Source organism: Salvelinus namaycush, chromosome 37 (genome assembly GCF_016432855.1).
Source record: "Salvelinus namaycush isolate Seneca chromosome 37, SaNama_1.0, whole genome shotgun sequence".
NCBI classification, from domain to species: domain Eukaryota; kingdom Metazoa; phylum Chordata; class Actinopteri; order Salmoniformes; family Salmonidae; genus Salvelinus; species Salvelinus namaycush.
In genome coordinates this window covers 23,302,277-23,325,430 of record NC_052343.1, presented here as the reverse complement: position 1 = coordinate 23,325,430, position 23,154 = coordinate 23,302,277, and the positions used below count along the sequence as shown (strand labels likewise).

The following is a 23,154-nucleotide window of genomic DNA, read 5'->3' as shown; positions in this document are numbered from 1 at the left end:
CACACTACGCCGTCATGGATTAAAATCCTGCAGCGCACGCAAGGTCCCCTTGCTCAAGCCAGCGCATGTCCAGGCCCGTCTGAAGTTTGCCAATGACCATCTGGATGATCCAGAGGAGGAATGGGCGAAGGTCATGTGGTCTGATGAGACAAAAATAGAGCTTTTTGGTCTAAACTCCACTCGCCGTGTTTGGAGGAAGAAGAAGGATGAGTACAACCCCAAGAACACCATCCCAACCGTGAAGCATGGAGGTGGAAACATCATTCTTTGGGGCTGTTTTTCTGCAAAGGGGACAGGACGACTGCACCGTATTGAGGGGAGGATGGATGGGGCCATGTATCGCAAGATCTTGGCCAACAACCTCCTTCCCTCAGTAAGAGCATTGAAGATGGGTCGTGCTGTGTCTTCCAGCATGACAACGACCCGAAACACACAGCCAGGGCAACTAAGGAGTGGCTCCGTAAGAAGCATCTCAAGGTCCTGGAGTGGCCTAGCCAGTCTCCAGACCTGAACCCAATAGAACATCTTTGGAGGGAGCTGAAAGTCCATATTGCCCAGCGACAGCCCCGAAACCTGAAGGATCTGGAGAATGTCTGTATGGAGGAGTGGGCCAAAATCCCTGCTGCAGTGTGTGCAAACCTGGTCAAGAACTACAGGAAACGTATGATCTCTGTAATTGCAAACAAAGGTTCCTGTACCAAATATTAAGTTCTGCTTTTCTGATGTATCAAATACTTATGTCATGCAATAAAATGCAAATTAATTACTTAAAAATCATACAATGTGATTTTCTGGATTTATGTTTTAGATTCCGTCTCTCACAGTTGAAGTGTACCTATGATCAAAATTACAGACCTCTACATGCTTTGTAAGTAGGAAAACCTGCAAAATCGGCAGTGTATCAAATACTTGTTCTCCCCACTGTATACACATGCATGCACCCACGGTCAAACACACTGTTCTCATATAAACATACTGTATACACACTCTCTCCCTTCCTCATCTCAAACTAAAACAGGGTCTTCAACCTTTCCTTGCCCTCGGACCCCCGCCCAGGCAAACCGGTGACCCCATCATATGTTAGCAGAACATGAATGTTAATGACAAGGACAAGTAACCAACATTTCAAAATGAATAGATTTGGTAGATAGGTTTTCATTATTTTGACCTACACACATTATAACTGGAAAAAGTGTAAACTCTAACATAGCCTATTAGTTAGAAAGGTATCTCCCAACTAGGGCTGTGACGATTATAGAATTTTGTGTAACAATTAAATGTAATGCAAATGGCCACAGTTGTCATTTTTGTTGAAAAATGTTTTGAGCTTTTATTGCATCATAATGGATTTTAAAAAATGAGCTATGACATACCTAATGAATACAACACAGCTTTGGTAACACCCCTGTCTCAAAAACTAATGATTTTGACCACCTTGAACTTTTGGAAACGAAGCTTCTCCTCCCAACTGTGTCGTTCTGCTCGTAAAATTATTACTAACTTCACCCTCTCTATGTATTCATTCTCCTAAAATGAATGTATTAAGATAATTGTGATAACCTCGACTAACCGGTGCCCCCGCAAATTGACTCTGTACTGATACCCCCTGTATATAGTCTCACTATTGTTATTTTACTGCTGCTCTTTAATTACTTGTTACTTTTATTTCTTATTCTTATTCAGATTTTTTAAACTGAATTGTTGGTTAGGGGCTTGTATGTAAGCCTTTCACTGTAAGGTCTACACCTGTTGTATTCGGCGCATGTGACTAATACAATTTGATTTGATTTTGACTTTATTTGATAATTATACAATAGATGTGCCAGTCCCACTCCACATACATGTTGGTTAATAGCAGCTGTTAAGCTGGTTAAAGGTTAGCAATGTGTTGGAAAAAATGTATGACCAAGTCAAAAAAGCTTGCCAGCAGCTAGCATCATTTGCCGCGACTGGTAGTCTTGGGAGCTTTTTCAAAGCCTATGTCAGATACTCCAATGAGTGTAATTAGCTCAATATTAGGAGTTGAGAAAAACAGACATCGTTTAAAAATAAGATATTCCCCTCATTTCTACTGTAGGTATGTAGCACAACATTTGTTTAGTCTGTTGTTGCTAGAGACATTCATAAAAATATACACATTTTTGCAGCTCACCTGCTGTACCTCCACAGACCCCTAGGGTCCTAACAGTCCTGAGTCACTCCTAAGAATGTATCTGTTTTTTCAGTGACATCTCTCCTCCTCTGAACCACACTGTAAATATCTAAAATGACCTCACAGGGATTCAGCAACAGAACTGATTTCCCTGTTAGGAAATTGATTCAGTTCTAATCACATTTGCTTGTGGGAACCCAGTGGGCCCATAGTGGGCTTGTAGCGATTCATCATGGAGTGGTTAATTGGAAGGTATTGATGGGGAGTGGAGTGTGTACAAAGGCCTGCTTCTCACGTCTCTCAGGGCCAGGACAATCTACCTCTGTGTTGGCCAGAGCAGCCCCTTCATAACAACGCTGCACTGCCCGCTCACAAGACTATTATTATCACAGACTTTGAATACATTCACAGCGCTCTATCTACCCAGCTATCAATTCTAGGGAGAGAGAACGTAATGTTACCCTTAATGTTCCTTTAAGCAGCCGCACACAAACCTAAGATCACCATGTGCAACGCCAAGCTCGGCTGGAGTGGTGTAAAGCTCGCCGCCATCTGGATAAGTGGAAACACTTTCTTTAGAGTGATGAATTACGCTTTATCATCTGACTGTCCGACAGACGAATCTGGGTTTGGGGGATGCCAGGAAAACACAACCTGCCCCAATTTATAGTGCCAACTGTAAAGTTTGGTGGAGGAGAAATAATGGTCTATCTTTCATGGTTCGGGCTAGGCCCCTTAGTTCCACTGAAGGGAAATCCTAACGCAACAGCATACATTGACATTCTAGATGATTCTGTGCTTGCAACTTTGTGGCAACAGTTTGGGGAATGCCCTTTCCTGTTTAAGCATGAAAATGCCCTCGTGCATAAAGCAAGGTCCATACAGAAATGGTTTGTCGAGATCGGTGTGGAAGAACTTGACTGGCCCGCACAAAGCCCTGACCTCAACTTCATCGAACACCTTTGGGATGAATTTTACTAATGCTAATGCTCTGGCTGAATGGAAGCAAGTCCCCTCAGCAATATTCCAACATCTAGTGGAAAGCCTTCCCAGAAGAGTGAAGGCTGTTATAGCAGCAAAGGGGGTACCAACTTCATATTAATGCCCATGATTTTGGAATAAGATATTCGACGAGCAGGTGTCCACATACTTTTCATGTAGTGAATTTGTGTGAGAGTGGACTAACAAAATCAACGAGGCCCCCCCGGTCAGTAATTCAACAATAATTACTACAAGTTTAGATAGCTGGCCGGTAGACTTACCAATAAATAAATAAAAATTGAAATTGCACCTTGTGTATTCTACTATTTTAACTCTCAATAGTAAGTTGAGAGCCCAACTGAGTTCCTATCATTTACTTTTAAATTCATCCGCGGGCATACACGTTGCCCGTCCCTGCTCTAGGACATGTGTTTATTAGTCCAGTATAGTTAGGCCCTGTCCAGAAGAAACCCTAACCCCTCCTCCTTTGGCACTTATGTAGATAAAACAACTCGATAGGTGTAAGCAATAGGTTGAGTGCACTTTGTAGTAAATCTCAGCTATGTTAAAAGTACACTCAAGAAAAAATGATTTCATTGATCATAGTAATTCAGGAGTATCATTAAAACAGCTTAACATGCCCCAACAACATTAGACAACTATAAAGAAAGCTCTTAAAATACTGAAATAAGTCAATCAAATCACTGAGATCACAGTACCGTGAACCAAGAGGTTGTGAATTCAAATCCCAGGTGAAGACATGTTGAATAATTATTGTGTAAATGCACATTCACATTGTAATCATCTATTTTAAAGTGTGCAACATGTGTACGTTAAAAACACTATGTTAAAAGCACTGTGTATGTGAATATCCCTAATGTTCACAACAGACAAAGAGCTATAAGTGGTTCACCCTTCAGGGCCTTGATTGGCTCGGCAACAGTAACAAGGCGTGATGTGTAATTACACTTTTTGGGGGGGAGAACACTTCTTAGGGACCATCAGGCGACATCCTGACAACTGATACACAGAAATGTTCCAGCAACGTTTATTTGAAACGTGTCTAGAACATTAATATATTATGTTCTGAGAACATGCAACCATGTTCTGTGTATGTTTGGTGGGACGTTGATGGAAAATTCTCATAACACAGAAAACTGGACACATGAATGTTCTTGCAACGTTACCATGAAACGAGTCTAGAACATTGATATTTTAAATTCTGAGAACATGGTAACCCCGTTCTGTGTAAGTTCTATTTGACATTAAGGGAATGTTCTCTAAAGTTGTGGGAACGTTTGTTGTTAGCTGAGTAACTCCCTCCCTTTGTCCCTCCCACTGGCTGTGTGTGGACACATTCTCAACCCTGGCTGCTGCTAGGAATACATTACTCAATTGTTGTGGAGAATAATTGCAGCAGTAGATATGTTTTGTGCTTCCGACTGTCTTGTAATGTGTTGTTTAGGTTTTACCCAACTGCTTTGTTTGTGTAATGCTTGAAAAGTCATTTGTTTTCTGTCAACAGGGTCCCTTGCTCAGAGCCCTACCACCACACACCCCAAAATGACTCTGGTGACGAATGTTACTGCCGCTCCCTCTCCAGCCAGAACTGGTACAGTCCCCTTTGTCATTTCTAGGTGTTGTCACATGGGGCAATTTCATATTTCTCTGTAGCTTAACTCAAGAACTTCACTCTTAATAGGACCTTCTTTTAAATCTTTTTCACCAGCAGGATGAATGGAAATCAATGTCTGTATACCATGGCAGCTAGATCACCAATGTGTGTAATTACTTTGTCCCCCTCCTAACTGGCTTTGGTTCAGTAGCTGTAATCAATTTGAGGAATTACTGTGACTTGCGAAAGAAGTCACACTTTAAATAATGTATAACTTATTTTGGACTATTTCATTATTGGAACTTGCGACAGAAGAAATCGTACTTATTATTTGGAACACTACTCCTCTTACACCGTTTAAGCTAGAAACGCCATTCAACCTTTTAAACATGCAGGCCGGTCAGGACCAGTGTGATTGAAACCATTTATACTTTTGAACCTATTAAGCTTCTAATAAACCTCACCCACTTTAATGGGATTTCTTCTACATTCTAAAGCTCCCATTGTTAAAGAGCCATTGAACATGTCGATTGGCACGTGTGTTTTTCTGTTGCTCATTTGAAAAACAATATTTCAGTCTTGGCAGTGTGTTCCTCACTGATTCCGCATTTGGTTAATGATTTTGGTCCGCCATGAGACACTATAGACGCGGAAGCCTATTGAATGAATTTGAGATAACAAAGTTTTTGCCGAGGATGTTTCAGTTGCGCAGTTTTACATCTAACTAAGGTGTTTGGTGCAGTATTTCTCAAGTAAAAAAATGTGCGACATGTCTTATGTAAACAAAGTCAGAGCTGCTGGGCAGATCTGTCTCACTGTCTATTACATTGAATAGAGAGCAATCACCACAGCTGCTCAGCCTATGTTAGTGGGCAAAATGGACATCATCAACTCAAAACCCACCTTTCATTTACCCGTTGTGACGCATGGCGGTTCCAAACTCTGTCGTAGACGAGACTAACTTTATGACCAAAATGATCCTATTTACACTTTGTAGTCAATTTAACACTATAATAACTCTTCTGAAGCTGTGACTTTCAACATTCTATTCACTGTAAACAATGTGATTTTTGACACACTTTTGAACCAAATCAGCTACTTTGACCACTTTCCCAACAAGCTAGACAAAAACCTAGAGGGTAAGAAATCTTAAAATATCTTCTACCAATCAAACGATATAGCTATTTTAGTTATTAAATCAACTTACTTTTCCTCTCAACTTTTACAAACAACTGACATTTTGACCACTTTCCCAGCAAATATGACACAAACATAGATGGTATGACATATTGACTTCCGGTGCCGACAGAGATGGCCGCCTCGCTTCGCGTTCTTAGGAAACTATGCATTATTTTGTTTTTTTTATGTATTATTTCTTACACTGTTACCCCAGGAAATCTTAAGTCTTATTACATACAGCCGGGAGGAACTATTGGATATTAGAGCAACGTCAACTTACCAACATTATGACCAGGAATACGACTTTCCCGAAGCGGATCCTCTGTTTGATCCACCACCCAGGACAATGGATTGGATCCCAGCAGGCGACCCAAAACAACGGTGCCGCAGAAGGGGCAGACGGCGCGGTCTTCTGGCCAGGCTCCGTAGACAGGCATATCAACCACCACTCCCGAGTATACTACTTGCCAATGTCCAGTCTCTTGACAACAAGGTAGACGAAATCCGAGCAAGGGTTGCCTTCCAGAGAGACATCAGAGATTGTAACATTCTCTGTTTCACGGAAACATGGCTCATTACGTTATCAGAGTTGGTACAGCCACCTGGTTTCTTCACGCATCGCGCCGACAGAAACAAACATCTCTCTGGTAGGAAGAAGGGCGGGGATTTTTGCCTTATGATTAACGAGTCGTGGTGTGATCATAATAACATACAGGAACTCAAGTCCTTTTGGTCACCTGACCTAGAATTCCTTACAATCAAATGCCAACCACATTATCTACCAAGAGAATTCTCTTCGATTATAATCACAGTCGTGTATATCCCCCCCCAAGCAGACACCTCGACGGCCCTGAAATAACTTGGACTCTATGTAAACTGGAAACCACATATCCTGAGGCTGTATTTATTGTAGCTGGGGATTTTAACATGGCTAATCTGAAAACAAGGCTCCCTAAATTTTATCAGCATATCGAATGCGCGACCCGGGCAGGCAAAATCCTGAATCATTGTTGCATACAAAGCCCTCCCTCGCCCTCCTTTTGGCAAATCTAACCACAACTCCATTTTGTTGCTCCCAGCCTATAGACAGAAACTGAAACAGGAAACCCCCGTGCTCAGGTCTGTCCAACGCTGGTCTGACCAATCTGATTCCACGCTTCAAGATTGCTTCGATCATGTGGACTGGGATATGTTCCGCATTGCATTGAACAACAACATTAATGTATACGTTGATTCGGTGAGCGAGTTTATTAGCAAGCGCATCGGGGATGTTGTACCCACTGCGAATATTAAAACCTTCCCCAACCAGAAACCGTGGCTTGATGGCAGCATTCGCGCAAAACTGAAAGCGCGAACCACTGCTTTTAATCAGGGCAAGGCTACCGGAAACATGACCAAATACCAACAGTGTAGCTTTTCCCTCCGCACAGCAATCAAACAAGCTAAGCGTCAGTATAGAGACAAAGTAGAGTCGCAATTCAACGGCTCAGACACGAGGGGTATGTGGCAGAGACTACAGTCAATCACGGACTACAAAACAAAAACCAGCCCCGTCGCGGACCCCGATGTCTTGTTCCCAGAGAAACTAAACAAATTCTTTGCTCGCTTTGAGGACAATACAGTGCCACCGACATGGCCCGCTACCAAAACCTGCGGGCTCTCCTTCACCGCAGCCAACGTGAGTAAAACATTTAAACGTGTTAACCCTCGCAAGGCTGCCGGCCCAGACGGCATCCCTAGCTGTGTCCTCAGAGCATGCGCAGACCAGCTGGCTGGTGTGTTTATGGACATATTCAATCAATCCCTATCCCAGTCTGCTGTTCCCACATGCTTCAAGAGGGCCACCATTGTTCCTGTTCCCAAGAAAGCTAAGGTAACTGAGCTAAACGACTATCACCCCGTAGCACTCACTTCCGTCATCATGAAGTGCTTTGAGAGACTAGTCAAGGATCATATCACCTCCACCCTACCTGACACCCTAGACCCACTCCAATTTGCTTACCGTCCCAATAGGTCCACAGACGACACAATCGCAATCACACTGCACACTGCCCTAACCCATCTGGACAAGAGGAATACCTATGTAAGAATGCTGTTCATCAACTACAGCTCAGCATTTAACACCATAGTACCCTCCAAACTCGTCATTAAGCTCGAGACCCTGGGTCTCGACTCCACCCTGTGCAACTGGGTCCTGGACTTTCTGACGGGATGTCCCCAGGTGGTGAGGGTCGGAAACAACATCTCCACCCCGCTGATCCTCAACACTGGGGCCCCAAAAGCTGTTTTACTCATGTTGGCTGCGGTGAAGGAGAGCCCGCAGGTTTTGGTAGCGGGCCATGTTCTCAGCCCTCTCCTGTACTCCCTGTTCACCAATGACTGCGTGGCCATGCACGCATCCAACTCAATAATCAAGTTTGCAGACGACACTACAGTGGTAGGCTTGATTACCAACAACAACGAACGAGACGGCCTACAGGGAGGAGGTGAGGGCCCTTGGAGTGAGGTGTCACGAAAATAACCTCACACTCAACGTCAACAAAACAAAAGAGATGATCATGGACTTCAGGAAACAGCAGAGGGAGCACCCCCTATCCACATCGACGGGACAGTAGTGGAGAAGGTGGAAAGTTTGAAGTTCCTCGGCGTACACATCACGGACAAACTGAAATGGTCCACCCACACAGACAGCGTGTTGAAGAAGTCACAACAGCGCCTCTTCAACCTCCGGAGGCTGAAGAAATTTGGCTTGTCACCAAAAACACTCAAACTTTTACAGATGCACAATCGAGAGCATCCTGTCGGGCTGTATCACCGCGTGGTACGGCAACTGCTCCGCCCACAACTGTAAGGCTCTCCAGAGGGTAGTGAGGTCTGCACAACGCATCACCGGGGGCAAACTACTTGCCCTCCAGGACACCTACACCACCCGATGTCACAGGAAGACCAAAAAATTCATCAAGGACAACAACCACCCGAGCCACTGCCTGTTCACCCTGCTATCATCCAGAAGGCGAGGCCAGTTCAGGTGCATCAAAGCTGGAACCGAGAGACTGAAAAACAGCTTCTATCTCAAGACAATCAGTCTGTTAAACAGCCATCACTAACATTGAGTGGCTGCTGCCAACATACTGACTCAAATCTCTAGCCACTTTAATAATAAAAAATTGGAAATAATAAATGTATCACTAGTCACTTTATACAATGCCACTTTATATAATGTTTACATACCCTACATTACTCATCTCATATGTATATACTGTACTCTATACCATCTACTCCATCTTGCCTATGCCGTTCGGCCATCGCTCATCCATATATCTATATGTACATATTCTTATTCATTCCTTGTTGTGAAATTGTTAGATTACTTTTTAGATATTACTGCATGGTCGGAACTAGAAGCACAAGCATTTCGCTACACTCACATTAACATGTGCTAACCATGTGTATGTGACCAATAAAATTGGATTTGATTTGATATTCGTCTACTTTTCTGCAATTCAAATCTGATTTCAGAACAGAAATATCTTCTACCAATCAAACGATGCAGCTGTTTTAGTAAGAGCATCAAGTACTTTTCCTCTCAACCTTTTGAAAGAACTGCCATTTTGACCACTTTCCCAAGTTAGACAAAAACGTAGAGCGTAGGAAATCTTAGTCTACTTCTCTGCTATTCAAATGTGGAATCAGAATAGAATATATTCTACCAGTCAAACGATATAGCTGTTTTAGTAACAACATTGCCAACTTTCTCCCAACTTTTCAGAAGAACTGCATTTTTGCCTGCTTTTCCAACAACTTGGACAAAAACGTAGAGCGTATGAAATCTTCTAGTTCTCTGTTTTTCAAATCTGAAATCAGAACATAAATATATTTTACCAATCAAATCATAGCACTGCGGGAGCAAATAAGACTGATTATGCCACACAGCTCACCCAAACTCAATAAACTAACCCATTATAAGAAACCCCACTGACACAAACCAAACTACAATAGCGACCCCACGTACTGAAGCACCTATGTGAACTGAGCCACAATAACAATTGACCACAATAGTAGAATCGTCAGTTCACCTTCAAAATAAAAGTCTCGCATTGAAACTGATGCAAACGGATACAAATAGTGGATTCATGGCATATTTGGACTAAATAAGGCAAAACAAAGGTTGGAATGTTGTTGTAAATTTTACAAAATACAATCATTTGTTTATTTGACAAGTCACCTACCCAGTCAGCTAATTGTGTGTATTGAACATTCATATTGCACTGTACAGTCTAACCTAGGGATTGTGCACTCATGAAATGGGGAATCAGCCTACTCAGTGACACCCACAGAAGACAATTCTGAACAGTTTACACAAATATTAGAGTCTTGGGTTTCCCGTCCTTCTCCTCTGGTAAGTAATTCAGTTAATTGTAAAAAAAAAATAAAAAATAAAAAAATAAAAAAGAGTAGGCTATGTGTTTATATTCTAATAGTCGACACGTACAGTGCCTTCCACATTTTGTTACATTACAGCCTTATTTTAAAACGGATTAAATAAATAAAAAATACTCAGCAATCTACACACAATACCACATAATGACAAAGCAAAAACAGGTTTATAGAAATGTTTGCAAATTTATAAAGGATAAAAACAGAAATACCTTATTTACATAAGTATTCAGACCCTTTGCTATGAGACTCGAAATTGAGCTCAGGTGCATCCTGTTTCCATTGATCATCCATGAGATGTTTCTACAACTTGATTGGAGTCCATCGGTGGTAAATTCAATTGATTGGACATAATCGGGCCAAGAACCCGATGGTCACTCTGACAGAGCTCCAGAGTTCCTCTGTGGAGATGGGAGAACCTTCCAAAAGGACAACCATCTCTGCAGCACTACACCAATCAGGCCTTTATGGTAGAGTGGCCAGATGGGAGCCACTCCTCAGTAAAAGGCACATGACAGCTTGCTTGGAGTTTGCCAGACACACCTACAGGACTCTCAGACCATGAGAAACAAGATCCTCTGGTCTGATGAAACCAAGATTGAACTCTTTGGCCTGAATGCCAAGCATCACGTCTGGAGGAAACCTGGCACCATCCCTACGGTGGAGCATGGTGGTGGCAGCATCATGCTGTGGGGATGTTTTTCATTAGCTCGGACTGGTAGACTAGTAAGGATCGAAACAAAGATGAATGGAGCAAAGTACAGAGAGATCCTTGATGAAAACTTGCTCCAGAATGCTCAGGACCTCAGACTGTGGCGAAGGTCCTTCCAACAGGACAAGGACTCTAACCACACAGCCAAGATAACACAGGAGTGGCTTCGGGACAAGTCTGTGAATGTCTTTCAGTGGCCCAGCCAGAGCCTGGTCTTGAACCCGATTGAACATATCTGGAGAGGCCTGAAAATAGCTGTGCAGCAACGCTCCCTATCCAACCTGACAGAGCTTGAGAGGATCTGTAGAGAAGAATGGGAGAAACTCCCCAAATACATGTGTGCCAAACTTGTAGTGTAATACCCAAGAAGACTCTATGCTGTAATCGCGGCCAAAGTGCTTCAACAAAGTACTGAGAAAAGGGTCTGAATGCTTATGTAAATGTGATATTTCAGTTGTATATTTTTCATAAATTCGCAAACAGTTAGAAAAACTGTTTTTACTTTGTCATTATGGGGTATTGTGTGTGGATTGACAAGTGGAAAAAACAGTTTAATCCATTTTAGAATAAGGCTGTAACGTAACAAAATGTGGAAAAAGTCAAAGGTCTGAATACGTCCTGAATGCATTGTATAGTGTAGAGAATTATTTTACCATCTAAAATGATGTGAATTATATTTTCCACAGCCACAAATGTTGTATTGTCAGCTGTTTGAAGCTGGTGTACAAAACTGAAAGCAAAAACTAAACTTGATAACCGGAACCATAGAAATAGTTCACACGGAACTGATTTATCACTTCTTAGACCTGCTTTCAATGAAGAATGACATATCAACAGTGGAAAGAAAAAGTATGTGAACCCTTTGGATTTACCTGGATTTATGCAGAGATTGGTCATAACATTTGATCTGATCTTCATCTATGTCACAACAACAGACAAACAGTCTACTTAAACTAATAACACACAAAAAATGCTACGTTTTCATGTCTTTGTTGAACACACTGTGTAAACATTCACAGTGGAGGGTGGGAAAAGTATGTGAACCCTTGGATTTAATAACTGGTTGACCCTCCTTTAGCAGCAATAACCTTTAACCAAATGTTTTCTGTAGTTGAGGATCAGACCTGCACAACGGCCAGGAGGAATTTTGGACCATTCCTCTTTACAAAACTGTTTCAGTTAAGCAATGTTATTGGGATGTCTGGTGTGAACCGCACTCTTGAGGTCATGCCACAGCATCTCAATCGGGTTGAGGTCAGGACTGACTGGGCCACTCCAGAAGGTGTATTTTCTTCTGTCGAAGCCATTCTGTTGTGATTTACTTCTGTGTTTTTGGTCATTGTCCTGTTGCATCACCCAACTTATTTTGAGCTTCCATTGGAGGACAGATAGCCTTACATTCTCCTGCAAAATGTCTTGATAAACTTGGGAATTCATTTTTCCGTTGATAATGGCAAGCTGTCCATGCCCTGAGGCAGCAAAGCAGCCCTAAACCATGATGCTCCCTCCACCATACTTTACAGTTTGGATGAGGTTTTGATGTTGGTGTGCTGTGCCTTTTACTCTCCACACAGAGTGCTGTGTGTTCCTTCCAAACAACTCAACTTTAGAATCTGTCCACAGAATATTTTGCCAGTAGCACTGAGGAACATCCAGGTGCTCTTTTGCAAACTTCAGACGTGCAGCAATGTTTTGTTTTGACAGCAATGTCTTCTTCTGAGGTGTTCTCCCATGAACACCATTATTGTTTAGTGTTTTACGTATCGTAGACTCGTCAAAAGAGATGTTAGCATGTTCCAGAGATTTCTGTAAGGCTTTAGCTGAAACTCTAGGATTTTTCTTAGCCTCATTGAGCATTCTGCGCTGTGCTCTTGCAGTCATCTTTGCAGGACGAACACTCTTAAGGAGAGTAGCAACAGTTGAACTTTCTCCATTTATAGACAATTTGTCTTACCGTGGACTGATGAACATCAAGGCTTTTAGAGATACTTTTGTAACCCTTTCCAGCTTTATGCAAGTCAACAATTCTTAATCTTAGGTCTTCTGAGATCTCTTTTGTTTGAGGCATGGTTCACATCAGGCAATGCTTCTACTGAATAGCAATAGTTTTTTAAAGGGCAGGGCAACTCTAACCAACATCTCCAATCTCGTCCAGGTTAGCTGTCTCCTGACTCCAATTAGCTTTTGGAGAAGTCATTAGCCGAGTGGTTCGCATACTTTTTAAAACCTATACTGTGAATGTTTAAATTATATATTCAATATAGACAAGAAAAATACAATAATTTGTGTATGACCAATTTATGCAGAAATCCCGGGAATTCCAAAGGGTTCACATAATTTTTCTTTCCACTGTATAACTCACATATCCATGTGAATTTGGTCAGGTCGCCCAAAAAGTTGCATTTTGCTGCTTTAACGTTACTGATTAGAAACTGCGTTCCGAAAAAGGCCATTAATGCAACCTATTATTTATTTGTTCTGCATTCTAGGCCTATACTTGGGATATATTTTTTGTTTAAGCTAAGTCTGCTTGAGAAAGTAAATGATATGATTATGGTCTCTGTTATGCTCTGAACTGTAGGTGCGCCTACACATGCCTCCTGTCCTGTTGAGCTCAACCCTCCCAGAGTAGTGGTGAGATATGGAGACTCCATCTCAGTCAACTGCACATCATCCATAGACCCCGAGGGGATGGGGTGGGAGGCCACGTTCGGAGGTACAGGTTTGCAAGGAAATGTAAACTTTGTCACCTGGACTGTGAGAAGCCTCATGGACTGGACAATAGAACCTAAATGCTACGTCAAGCCACAAAATGGAAGTCAGTGTACTGAGATTCTCCCTGTCATTCTCTACAGTAAGTTATTTTTCTTATATTTGTGAGTTTTGTCAGTAAAATCCATTATATTTCACTATATGTAACTATTTTGTCTTTAGAGACTCCAGACAACGTGTCTATCTCTCCTCTGAGCCACTCTGGTCCAATGATGGAGGGGAAGGAGTACCAGCTGCAGTGTGTCATCCAGAATATCGCTCCTCTACAGAACCTGGTTGTGAGGTGGTACAAAGGGAATGAAACTATAGAGACTCAAACGTTTAATGACTCCACAAAGGAACTAGTGAATATGTCCTCCACTATCACCATCACCCACAAAAGATATGAGGGTGAAGTAGAGTACAGATGTGAGGCAGAGCTGGACCTGGGACCAGAGGGACCAAAACCTTCTGCCTTGTCATCAAAACCTCTTAATGTTACTGTTTACTGTAAGTCTTTTTGTTTCCTTTTGGGGGTTGGTGGAATAAAGGGACTTGTTAACGGGCTGAGGGACTATTCTATTCCACATACTATCTTCTACCAATCAGATTATAGCACTGGGGGAGCACATAAGACTGATTATGCCACACAGCTCACCCCAACCCACTAGACTAACCCACTATAACAACTCCCACACTCACTAACCAAACTACAATAGTCACCCCACTTATTATAGCTAACCCATGGCCTACCTACCTAAAACATTCTGAATTACTACTACAATGTACTGCTACTAGTACTTCTGGGCCACTTACTACTACCTAGTCTCCCACTAAAGGCTACTATAGCTATTTATAAAACAGTCACTGCCTCTACTATACCAGCCTCAATTTATCAACACTAACAAACTTCTAAACTTTTTCCACTAGATGCAAAATAATAGCCTACAACTTTTGTAATTCCTTATGACTAAAAGTGTAGTAGTCTGACTGTAGTTATTTATGATGAAATATGCACTTTTGACTATGTTTCACTACTTCCCATTTAACATTTAAATGCCTCAATTTAAAGGATGTACCACTTATTTCTAACTTGTTGTAGTTATTTGGAAGCTATGTTTTGTGCTTCCGACTGTCTTGTAATGTGTTGTTTAGGTTTTACCCAACTGCTTTGTTTGTGTAATGCTTGAAAAGTCATTTGTTTTCTGTCAACAGGGCCCCTTGCTCAGAGCCCTACCACCACACACCCCAATCGATCGGTGAAAGTGACTCCCTCTCCAGCCAGAACTGGTACAGTCCTCTTTGTCATTTCTAGATGATGTCACATGGGGCTATTTCATATTTCACTGTATCTTTCCACCTGTCACAACTCACCGTTAATCTCAGAACTTCACTCTTAATAGGACCTTCTTTTAAATCTTTTTCACCAGCAGGATGAATGGAAATCAATGTCTGTATACCATGGCAGCTATATCACCAATGTTTGTAATTACTTTGTCCCCCTCCTAACTGGCTTTGGTTCAGTAGCTGTAATCAATTTGAGGAATTACTGTGTCTTGCGAAAGAAGTCACACTTTAAATAATGTATAACTTATTTTGGACTATTTCATTATTGGAACTTGCGACAGAAGAAATCGTACTTATTATTTGGAACACTACTCCTGTTACACCGTTTAAGCTAGAAACGCCATTCAACCTTTTAAACATGCAGGCCGGTCAGGACCAGTGTGATTGAAACCATTTATACTTTTGAACCTATTAAGCTTCTAATAAACCTCACCCACTTTAATGGGATTTCTTCTACATTCTAAAGCTCCCATTGTTAAAGAGCCACTGCACATTTCGATTGGCACGTGTGTTTTTCTGTTTCTCATTAGAAAAAACAGATTTCAGTCTTGGCGGTGTGTTTCCTGACTGATTCCACGTTTGGTTAATGATTTTTGTCCCCCATGAGACACTATAGATGCAGAAGCCTGTTTCCCTTCTTCAAAGTTCTAAGAATTAATCTAAGATAACTCAAGAAATAGGAAATAACTTTGAAGTCTTTGCAGAGGATGTTTTAGTTGCGCAGTTTTACATCTAATTAAGGTGTTTGGTGCAGTATTTCTCAAGTAAAAAAATGTGCGACATGTCTTATGTAAACAAAGTCAGAGCTGCTGGGCAGATCTGTCTCACTGTCTATTACATTGAATAGAGAGCAATCACCACAGCTGCTCAGCCTATGTTAGTGGGCAAAAGGACATCAACTCAAAACAACTTTTATTTACCCGTTGTGACGCACAGATGTTCCAAACTCCGTTGTAGACGAGATGGACTTCATGACCAAAACTATCCTATTTACACTAGCATAACTGTTTCTGACTCATATCGACACCACACAGGCCATTTTCAAGGGGATTTCTAAAGGCAGTGACTCTTTAAAAACGACCATTCTGAAGCTGTGACTTCTAACATTCTATTCACTGTGAACAATGTGATTCTGACACAAATCAGCTACTTTGACCACTTCCTCAACAAGCTAAACAAACTTAGAGGGTATGAACTCTTAGTCTACTTCTCTCCTATTTCAATCTGATATCAGAACAGAAATATCTTCTACCAATCAAACGATACAGCTGTTTTCGTAATCAAATCAACTACTTTTCTTCTCAACTTTTACGAACAACTGAAATGTTGACCATTTTCCCAGCAAGTAAGACACAAATGTAGAGGGTATGACTTATTGGTCATCAAAACCTCTACATTTTACTGTTTACTGAAAGTCTTCTTGTTTCCTTTTGGGGTTGGTGGACTAAATTGACCTTTTAACAGGCTGAGGGTCTATTCCTTTCCACATACTATCTTCTACCAATCAGATTATAGCACTGGGGGAGCACATAAGACTGATTATGCCACACAGCTCACCCCAACCCCCCACAGTCATTAACCAAACTACAATAGTGACTCCACTTACTGTAGCTAACCCATGGCCTACCTACCTAAAACATTCTGAATTACTACTACAATGTACTGCTACTAGTACTTCTGGGCCACTTACTACTACCTAGTCTCCCACTAAAGGCTACTATAGCTATTTATAAAACAGTCACTGCCTCTACTATACCAGCCTCAATTTATCAACACTAACAAACTTCTTCCTCTAGATGCAAAATAATAGCCTACAACTTGTATAATTCCTTATGACTAAAAGTGTAGTAGTCTGAGTGTAGTTATTTATGATGAAATATGTACTTTTGACATATTTCACTACTTCACTTAAGTAAACATTTTAAATACCACAATTTAAAGGATGTATCACTTATTCTGACTTGTAGTTATATGGAACACCACTCCTCTTACACAGTTTAAAATAGAAATTCCTGTCACGTCCGTCGTTTAATGAGTGGACCAAAGCGCAGCGTGAGTAGATTTCCACATATTTATTGAGATGAAACTTCAAACAACAAATAAATACACGAACATGCAGTTCGTAGCGCACATAGCACTAGACAAAACAATATCCCACAACACAGGTGGGAAAAGGACCACACTAAGTATGATCCCCAATTAGAGGCAACGATCATCAGCTGCCTCCAATTGGGAACCATACTCACACCAACATAGAAAATAAAACCTAGAAAACCCCCTAGTCACGCCCTGACCTAAAACACCATAGAGAACCCCGAGGGCTCTCTATGGTCAGGGCGTGACAATGCCATTCCATCTGGATTAAGTTTCTTTCATAAAACGTTTACTTCTTTAACTATTTGACTTTTTGTCCTCCTAAAACAACTTTATCCACTGTAATGAGATTTTTTCAACATTCTAAAGCTCCCATTGTTGAAAATGACTTCCAACATTCTATTCACTGTAAACAATGTAGCTTTTGACACAAGTCAGCTACTTTCCCAACAACTTAGACAAAACCGTAGAGGCTATGAAATCTTAGTCTATTTCTCTGCTGTATAAATCTGAAATCAGAACTTCTACCAATCAAAATTTGCTAAAGTTACCTGATGCGAGCTAACTAGTCAACCCAGACAGAAGCGCAAAACAAACAATAATATATTTAAAAAGTGGTCATTACTTTAGTGTCAATTTCAATCAGGCACTGACGTCATCTACCTAAAAAACACAGATATCCATCCAATTGACCAGTGAGTATTATCAAGCTGTGAGCTTTTTCATGCTGTGATGTCACAATCACAGCCAATCACAAGTTTAAAAATGTGCTCACAATAATCATTGAATGTGAGCTATGTCACGCTGTGGGCATTTTTACATGACACCCCACACTCCAGTAATAAGGTTGATATAGCAGTCTATCAAAGTAATCAGACCTGATATTTTAATATATTTAACTTTGACTATATTTCACTGCTTCACTTAATGAAAACCTTTCAAACTTCTTCAACTACCACACAAATCATTTTAAAGAGCTGAAGCAAGTCACACAATTTTATTTCATATAAAATTACTAAAATTACAGTTCAAATTGTGTGGTCTTGCCACAGACCAAGGCCACACTTCTAACTCAATGTCATCCTCTCTGCTTTTCTCCTCAGCTCACACAAACAAGTCAACAACGCCCACGGCTAAGTCCTTAACCACCACAGGTAAATAACAAACCTCTTATTCCCTCCATGATATATAGGAATTACCTGTTCCCTGAAAAATAAACACTCCTATTGGTAGTCCCTGAAACGCACTGCAACAGAGCTATAGTGAATGGATGCTTTGCTATCAAGAAAATCCCATAACCAGGTCTGTCTTTCACGTCAAGGGTGCATGCAATTTAAAATCAAATTAGCTCTGTAATTAGCAAATGTTACATTCCCCTTTCTCGTTAAGATAGACAGACAGTGGATTTTACAGCACCTGACAGGGACACCACTGATACGCTTTAAAAAGTGTAATTAGACTGACCCGATTTCCTATGAGAGTTGTGCCATTTAAATATGCAGAAATTCTATAAAAAAAAGGAGTGGAACATAAAAGGAATGCACCTGGAATTTAATGAGATGTAATTATGTACAGGTCCATATGACAGAGATAAGGACTCAAAATGTTGACAGAGAAAATGTTCTTTTTTTTTTATCTCTCGCTCTCTCTCTCTGTCCATAGTGACACCATCTCCAACCACCTCTGAAGATACCTCCGTCGTTTCTCCTGTTGCCTGGGGTAACAAAGGCATTTCCTAGCCTAACTTGGCCTTAAATCTGGAGGGGTTTTCTGAGTTTTGTTATTGTTATCTCACAGCAAATTTGACAGTATCACAATTCCCCGTCTCCCAAACAAAACCCTTGGAGGAGTTGGGAAACAGAAACAGAGCACCTCAGCTCACTTTCTCTAACTTGTCCTCAGATTAATGCTTGATTGTGGCTGATGTAAGAGATAAGAAGTCTCCGAGTGTGTCCCTCTGCGCTGTGCAGGCTTACATAAGGGTTGAGATGTGGCTTCAACAATACATCAACTGGACCAGACCGCTCTGTTGTCATCTCATTGTGTTGTTGTTCTCATGTGACCCACCTCTCTCTTTTTTGCAGGAATATAGGCTACACCTCTTATTCTCTAAAAACATACAATGCAAGTACTGTCTTTAAAACAACTAAGTGATATTGTATTTTTCTTTGATCACAGACGCAAAGTGGGATGAACCATTCAGTTATGGTAAGAGGATCTGACTTTTTCCAAAGTTAACAAATACAATGATTAACCAAGCAGCTAAAATCCACTTATCAATACCACAATGCCTCCAAACATGGGTTACAATCACATGGTAATAGACTCATCTATGTGTCACTGTGTCTATGCTCAGACTACTACTTCCTCCGTGTTGTTGGTCTGTCTATGTCTGCAGCGCTCTTCATCCTGGGTATTATGGTCATTAGCTGTGAGTAGAAAACATTTACCCTCCGTGTCTTTTTTTTGTCGTATTCACGCTGTTAATACTGTACTGTTATCATAAAAACAGCTATTTCTATCCCTTTTATTGTCTTCCTCTCTCTCTCATTCTCTATCACACAGGTGGTAAAGTATGCCGGATGCCTAGGTGTCATGTGGGCACAGGGAAGTGAGTAGTCCTCTTTAGCCACTTATATCAATGTGACACGCACTCACGCACACATTCAGTATACACCCAACCATACATGTCACCTTCAGCTTCACATACTACAACTGACAAAACTGTGGCAACGCTTTTGTGGCTGTGACCTCATTATGGAACACAGGTCCAATCATGCAACAGTATTTGTAATGGAAGTGTTCCAGTGAAGTGACTGACTATAAAGGGACAAGGTAAAAAGCCAAGTGGACCAGCAGGGTTGCAATGGTTAGGGATATCATTCTGTGTTGGTATTGAATGCCACTGTATTCTATCTATACCATGAGTGAGGATCTGTGTGCCTAAATTAGTTTATGTAGATACAGTACTGTGAACATGGATAAATCACTGTATAGAGTAAGTGTTTAAAGTCAGACTGACATCAGTCATAATCACTGAATGGACTGCTGACTTAGATCCTATTGTTGACAAATGGCTTAAAGCATTGTTTGGCTGTAATCGATTGGTTCGTCAGCCATGTACAGTTCTGTAAAAAAAAAAAGTGCATTGTTTGATGAATTGATGTTAGAATAATCAATGTTTGATTCATTTAAATTTGATTATCTGACCTGAGATGAATTGACCCTGGATACTGTAAATGGACATTTCATTAATTGATGTCATGTGTGTTTTTTCCCAGGTCGTACCAAGTGGCCAGAGAGTAGTGAGGGGACAAGCGTGTTACTGAGTGGCCTCAAGACACCAAAAGAGTTCATCAGAGGGACATGGAGAAACAACACTGATACAACAGACATTATGGACCATGTGCGTGTGTATGTTTGAGTTTGAGTTTATTTTACTTTTACAGGGACAGTGCACATTATGTGTGTGTGAAAACGTTGTTGGACAAAACTCTGCGTCTGTCATTTCAGAGATGAGAACGTGATATGTATTTCATGTGCCTTTCCCACAGACTGCAAGTGAGACTCACTCAACATTATGAAATTACCCCTCCCTCACTCTTCTAAAGACTTACCTGTAGTTTTGAATGCAAGTTTTATTATACTTTGGCACTCATGTTTCTATGTATATTTTCAAATGCTTACAAAATGTTACAGAATACATACTGTAGATGTTACGTAGCTCAGAGGCGCCCCCAAGAGCACTGGAAGAGGTACTGATCCTTTTTTCTCTCTGATATTCCAGAGACAGCAATTTCATGCCTAGCTTTTCACAGATCATTGTGTAGATTTTATCTGTAGATTTGTCACCAACTTGGATGATATTTTCTCTAATAAATCACATACATGTCCTGTTCATGGTCTCATTTCCACAGATATTATGGAGGTCCATCATGCCTCTGACAGCCTCATCTAACCGAACAGTCCCTCTGGTTCCGGGTAGGGAATTGCCAATACTACATGCCACAGGGACAATACTGACATAGGTGTCTGAGAGGCTTCCCTGTTCTACCTTTAAAGGGAAAATTTACTCAATCTGTATTTGGGTATTTTTTTCCATTAATGCACTGTTAATACAGTTCCAAAATGTTTTACATGTCAGCAGTCAAGATATTGGACTTTGAAGAAGCATAGTGTCACTGGCCACATCATGATTGTTCTTATAACAGAACAGAAAGGTGGAGAGAATTTTTAAAAACTCCAGAATAAACTATGGAAAAATGAGTCACACTGACAGGTGAAGAATAGGGACATTATTTTCCTGTTAGTCTTTGTTAAATATTACTTCCATTACCGAATCCAACTTTGAAATGAAAATGAATTGCGAGTCTGGCTGGATAATGACAAGATGAGTCATGTTTGATATTAGGTTTGTTTCCACCTCTATCGAACAGCCTGCTCAACTCTAGCAAAGCTGTTCTTATGAACATTTTTAAAACCACTACCTCAGAAACGGCCGAGCCTCATACAAGCCAGTGAATAAAATGGTTCTAAAAAACATTCCACTATCTGTTAATCTTCAAAATACCCCTAAAGCAATCAGGATGTAAAAATAAAACCTGTTTGCTTCCCTTTCCTGTATTGTATAACTCACAAAGAAAACAGATGGTCAGTAGTTCCAGCATGTTCTTTACTCAGAAAACAGACTGACAAAATGTTTTAGTAGAAAGTTATTTTAAGCTTCTTAGTGGCTTTTCATTGTACAATTAAAAATTTTAAATGAGCAAAACTCTGGATTATGCCACATAGTGTACCAGCTCTGTGTCCATATGGCATATTGTGAAGCATTCACGCCGAGACAAAGCATAGCAGAACACATTTAATGTAAAAATAGTCATAATCCATGATATAGAAGAGCCATATACAGAACATGAGTAATGCTAGTCCAAATTGAATGATTGGAGAACGTGTGGGCTGTGGAAACCTACAGTACAAGTAGAAAAGCAAGATTACACTTTTAGTGCAGGTCTCGTTATTCTAAAACACACTCAGATTCATAGACATAGGAATGGATGAGATATAAAGTATTGTAGAAACACTTCGCTGCTGTACGTTACAAACAGTTAATGATCCTGAGCAAACAGAATGTACAGGGTTTATCAGCATTGATTATGAGTACTGATGAAGACGTGTGCTTAAAAATTAAGACTAAATTATCATTTGAATATTGACTTTACAATAGGACATCTCATAAAAACACAATATAATAATACACAAAGCTAAAATATTTTTTTGTTGTCCACATTTGCATTACGTATTGCTGTGCAAAGGGCGCATCATCCAAGCTCATCACACAGAATCTGCTGGTTGATACATTTTCCTATTTTCATCAAAAGACAGTATGCACAATCCTGAAACATTGTTGTAAAAATGACAAATCTAAACCCTAAGCAGATTCAGTTTTTTTGGAGAGGGGGTGGTGTAAGGACTTTTGTGTAATAGGTAAGGGCTCTTGGAGAGCCATGTCTGACAGTGTCAGGGATTGGCTGAACTCAGTAATGCTTTCTCTTGACAATTTTTTTGAAAAAGATTAGATGAAAAATTGGCCTTGAGAAACTTTTGCACAGCTGAAAAAGCCCATGGAGCTCTTTTGCAAATACAATATTTTTTCCAATATTTGAACATTTCATACCCTTTTCAACGTAAGGCCTGGAAGAAATAAATGAAGGACAATCAGTTTTGATGCATTCACAATAGCAATGCAACAGATGAAGTGGCTTTGAAGGAGCATAATGCCATGGAGATGTGCGAGTGTAGCTGAATGTACAGAGCGTTACACAGGTCAAACCAATTATTTTAGGATTTTTGCACTTTGTTTGGTTCATGGCTTATTCAACATGCTTG

The 23,154-nt window shown here is 40.7% G+C and overlaps 1 protein-coding gene across 4 annotated transcripts in view; it reads left to right on the top strand.

Moving 5' to 3' along the window:
- The window catches only part of LOC120031438 (intercellular adhesion molecule 1-like), a 35,755-nt gene extending 14,589 nt beyond the window's left edge, over positions 1-21,166 (top strand). For 2 of the 4 annotated variants that reach the window (XM_038977191.1, XM_038977190.1), the window contains 10 exons: positions 4,659-4,745; positions 13,658-13,930; positions 14,011-14,337; positions 15,043-15,117; positions 18,372-18,422; positions 18,931-18,987; positions 19,447-19,476; positions 19,625-19,699; positions 19,834-19,879; positions 20,550-21,166. In XM_038977191.1, the coding sequence (XP_038833119.1) occupies positions 4,659-4,745; positions 13,658-13,930; positions 14,011-14,337; positions 15,043-15,117; positions 18,372-18,422; positions 18,931-18,987; positions 19,447-19,476; positions 19,625-19,699; positions 19,834-19,879; positions 20,550-20,574 (1,046 nt within the window). In that variant the 3' untranslated portion in view covers positions 20,575-21,166. The remainder of the gene's footprint in view (positions 1-4,658; positions 4,746-13,657; positions 13,931-14,010; positions 14,338-15,042; positions 15,118-18,371; positions 18,423-18,930; positions 18,988-19,446; positions 19,477-19,624; positions 19,700-19,833; positions 19,880-20,549) is intronic. The other 2 variants (XM_038977192.1, XM_038977193.1) reach the window with 2 other exon arrangements.
- Positions 21,167-23,154: the final 1,988 nt, after the last annotated feature.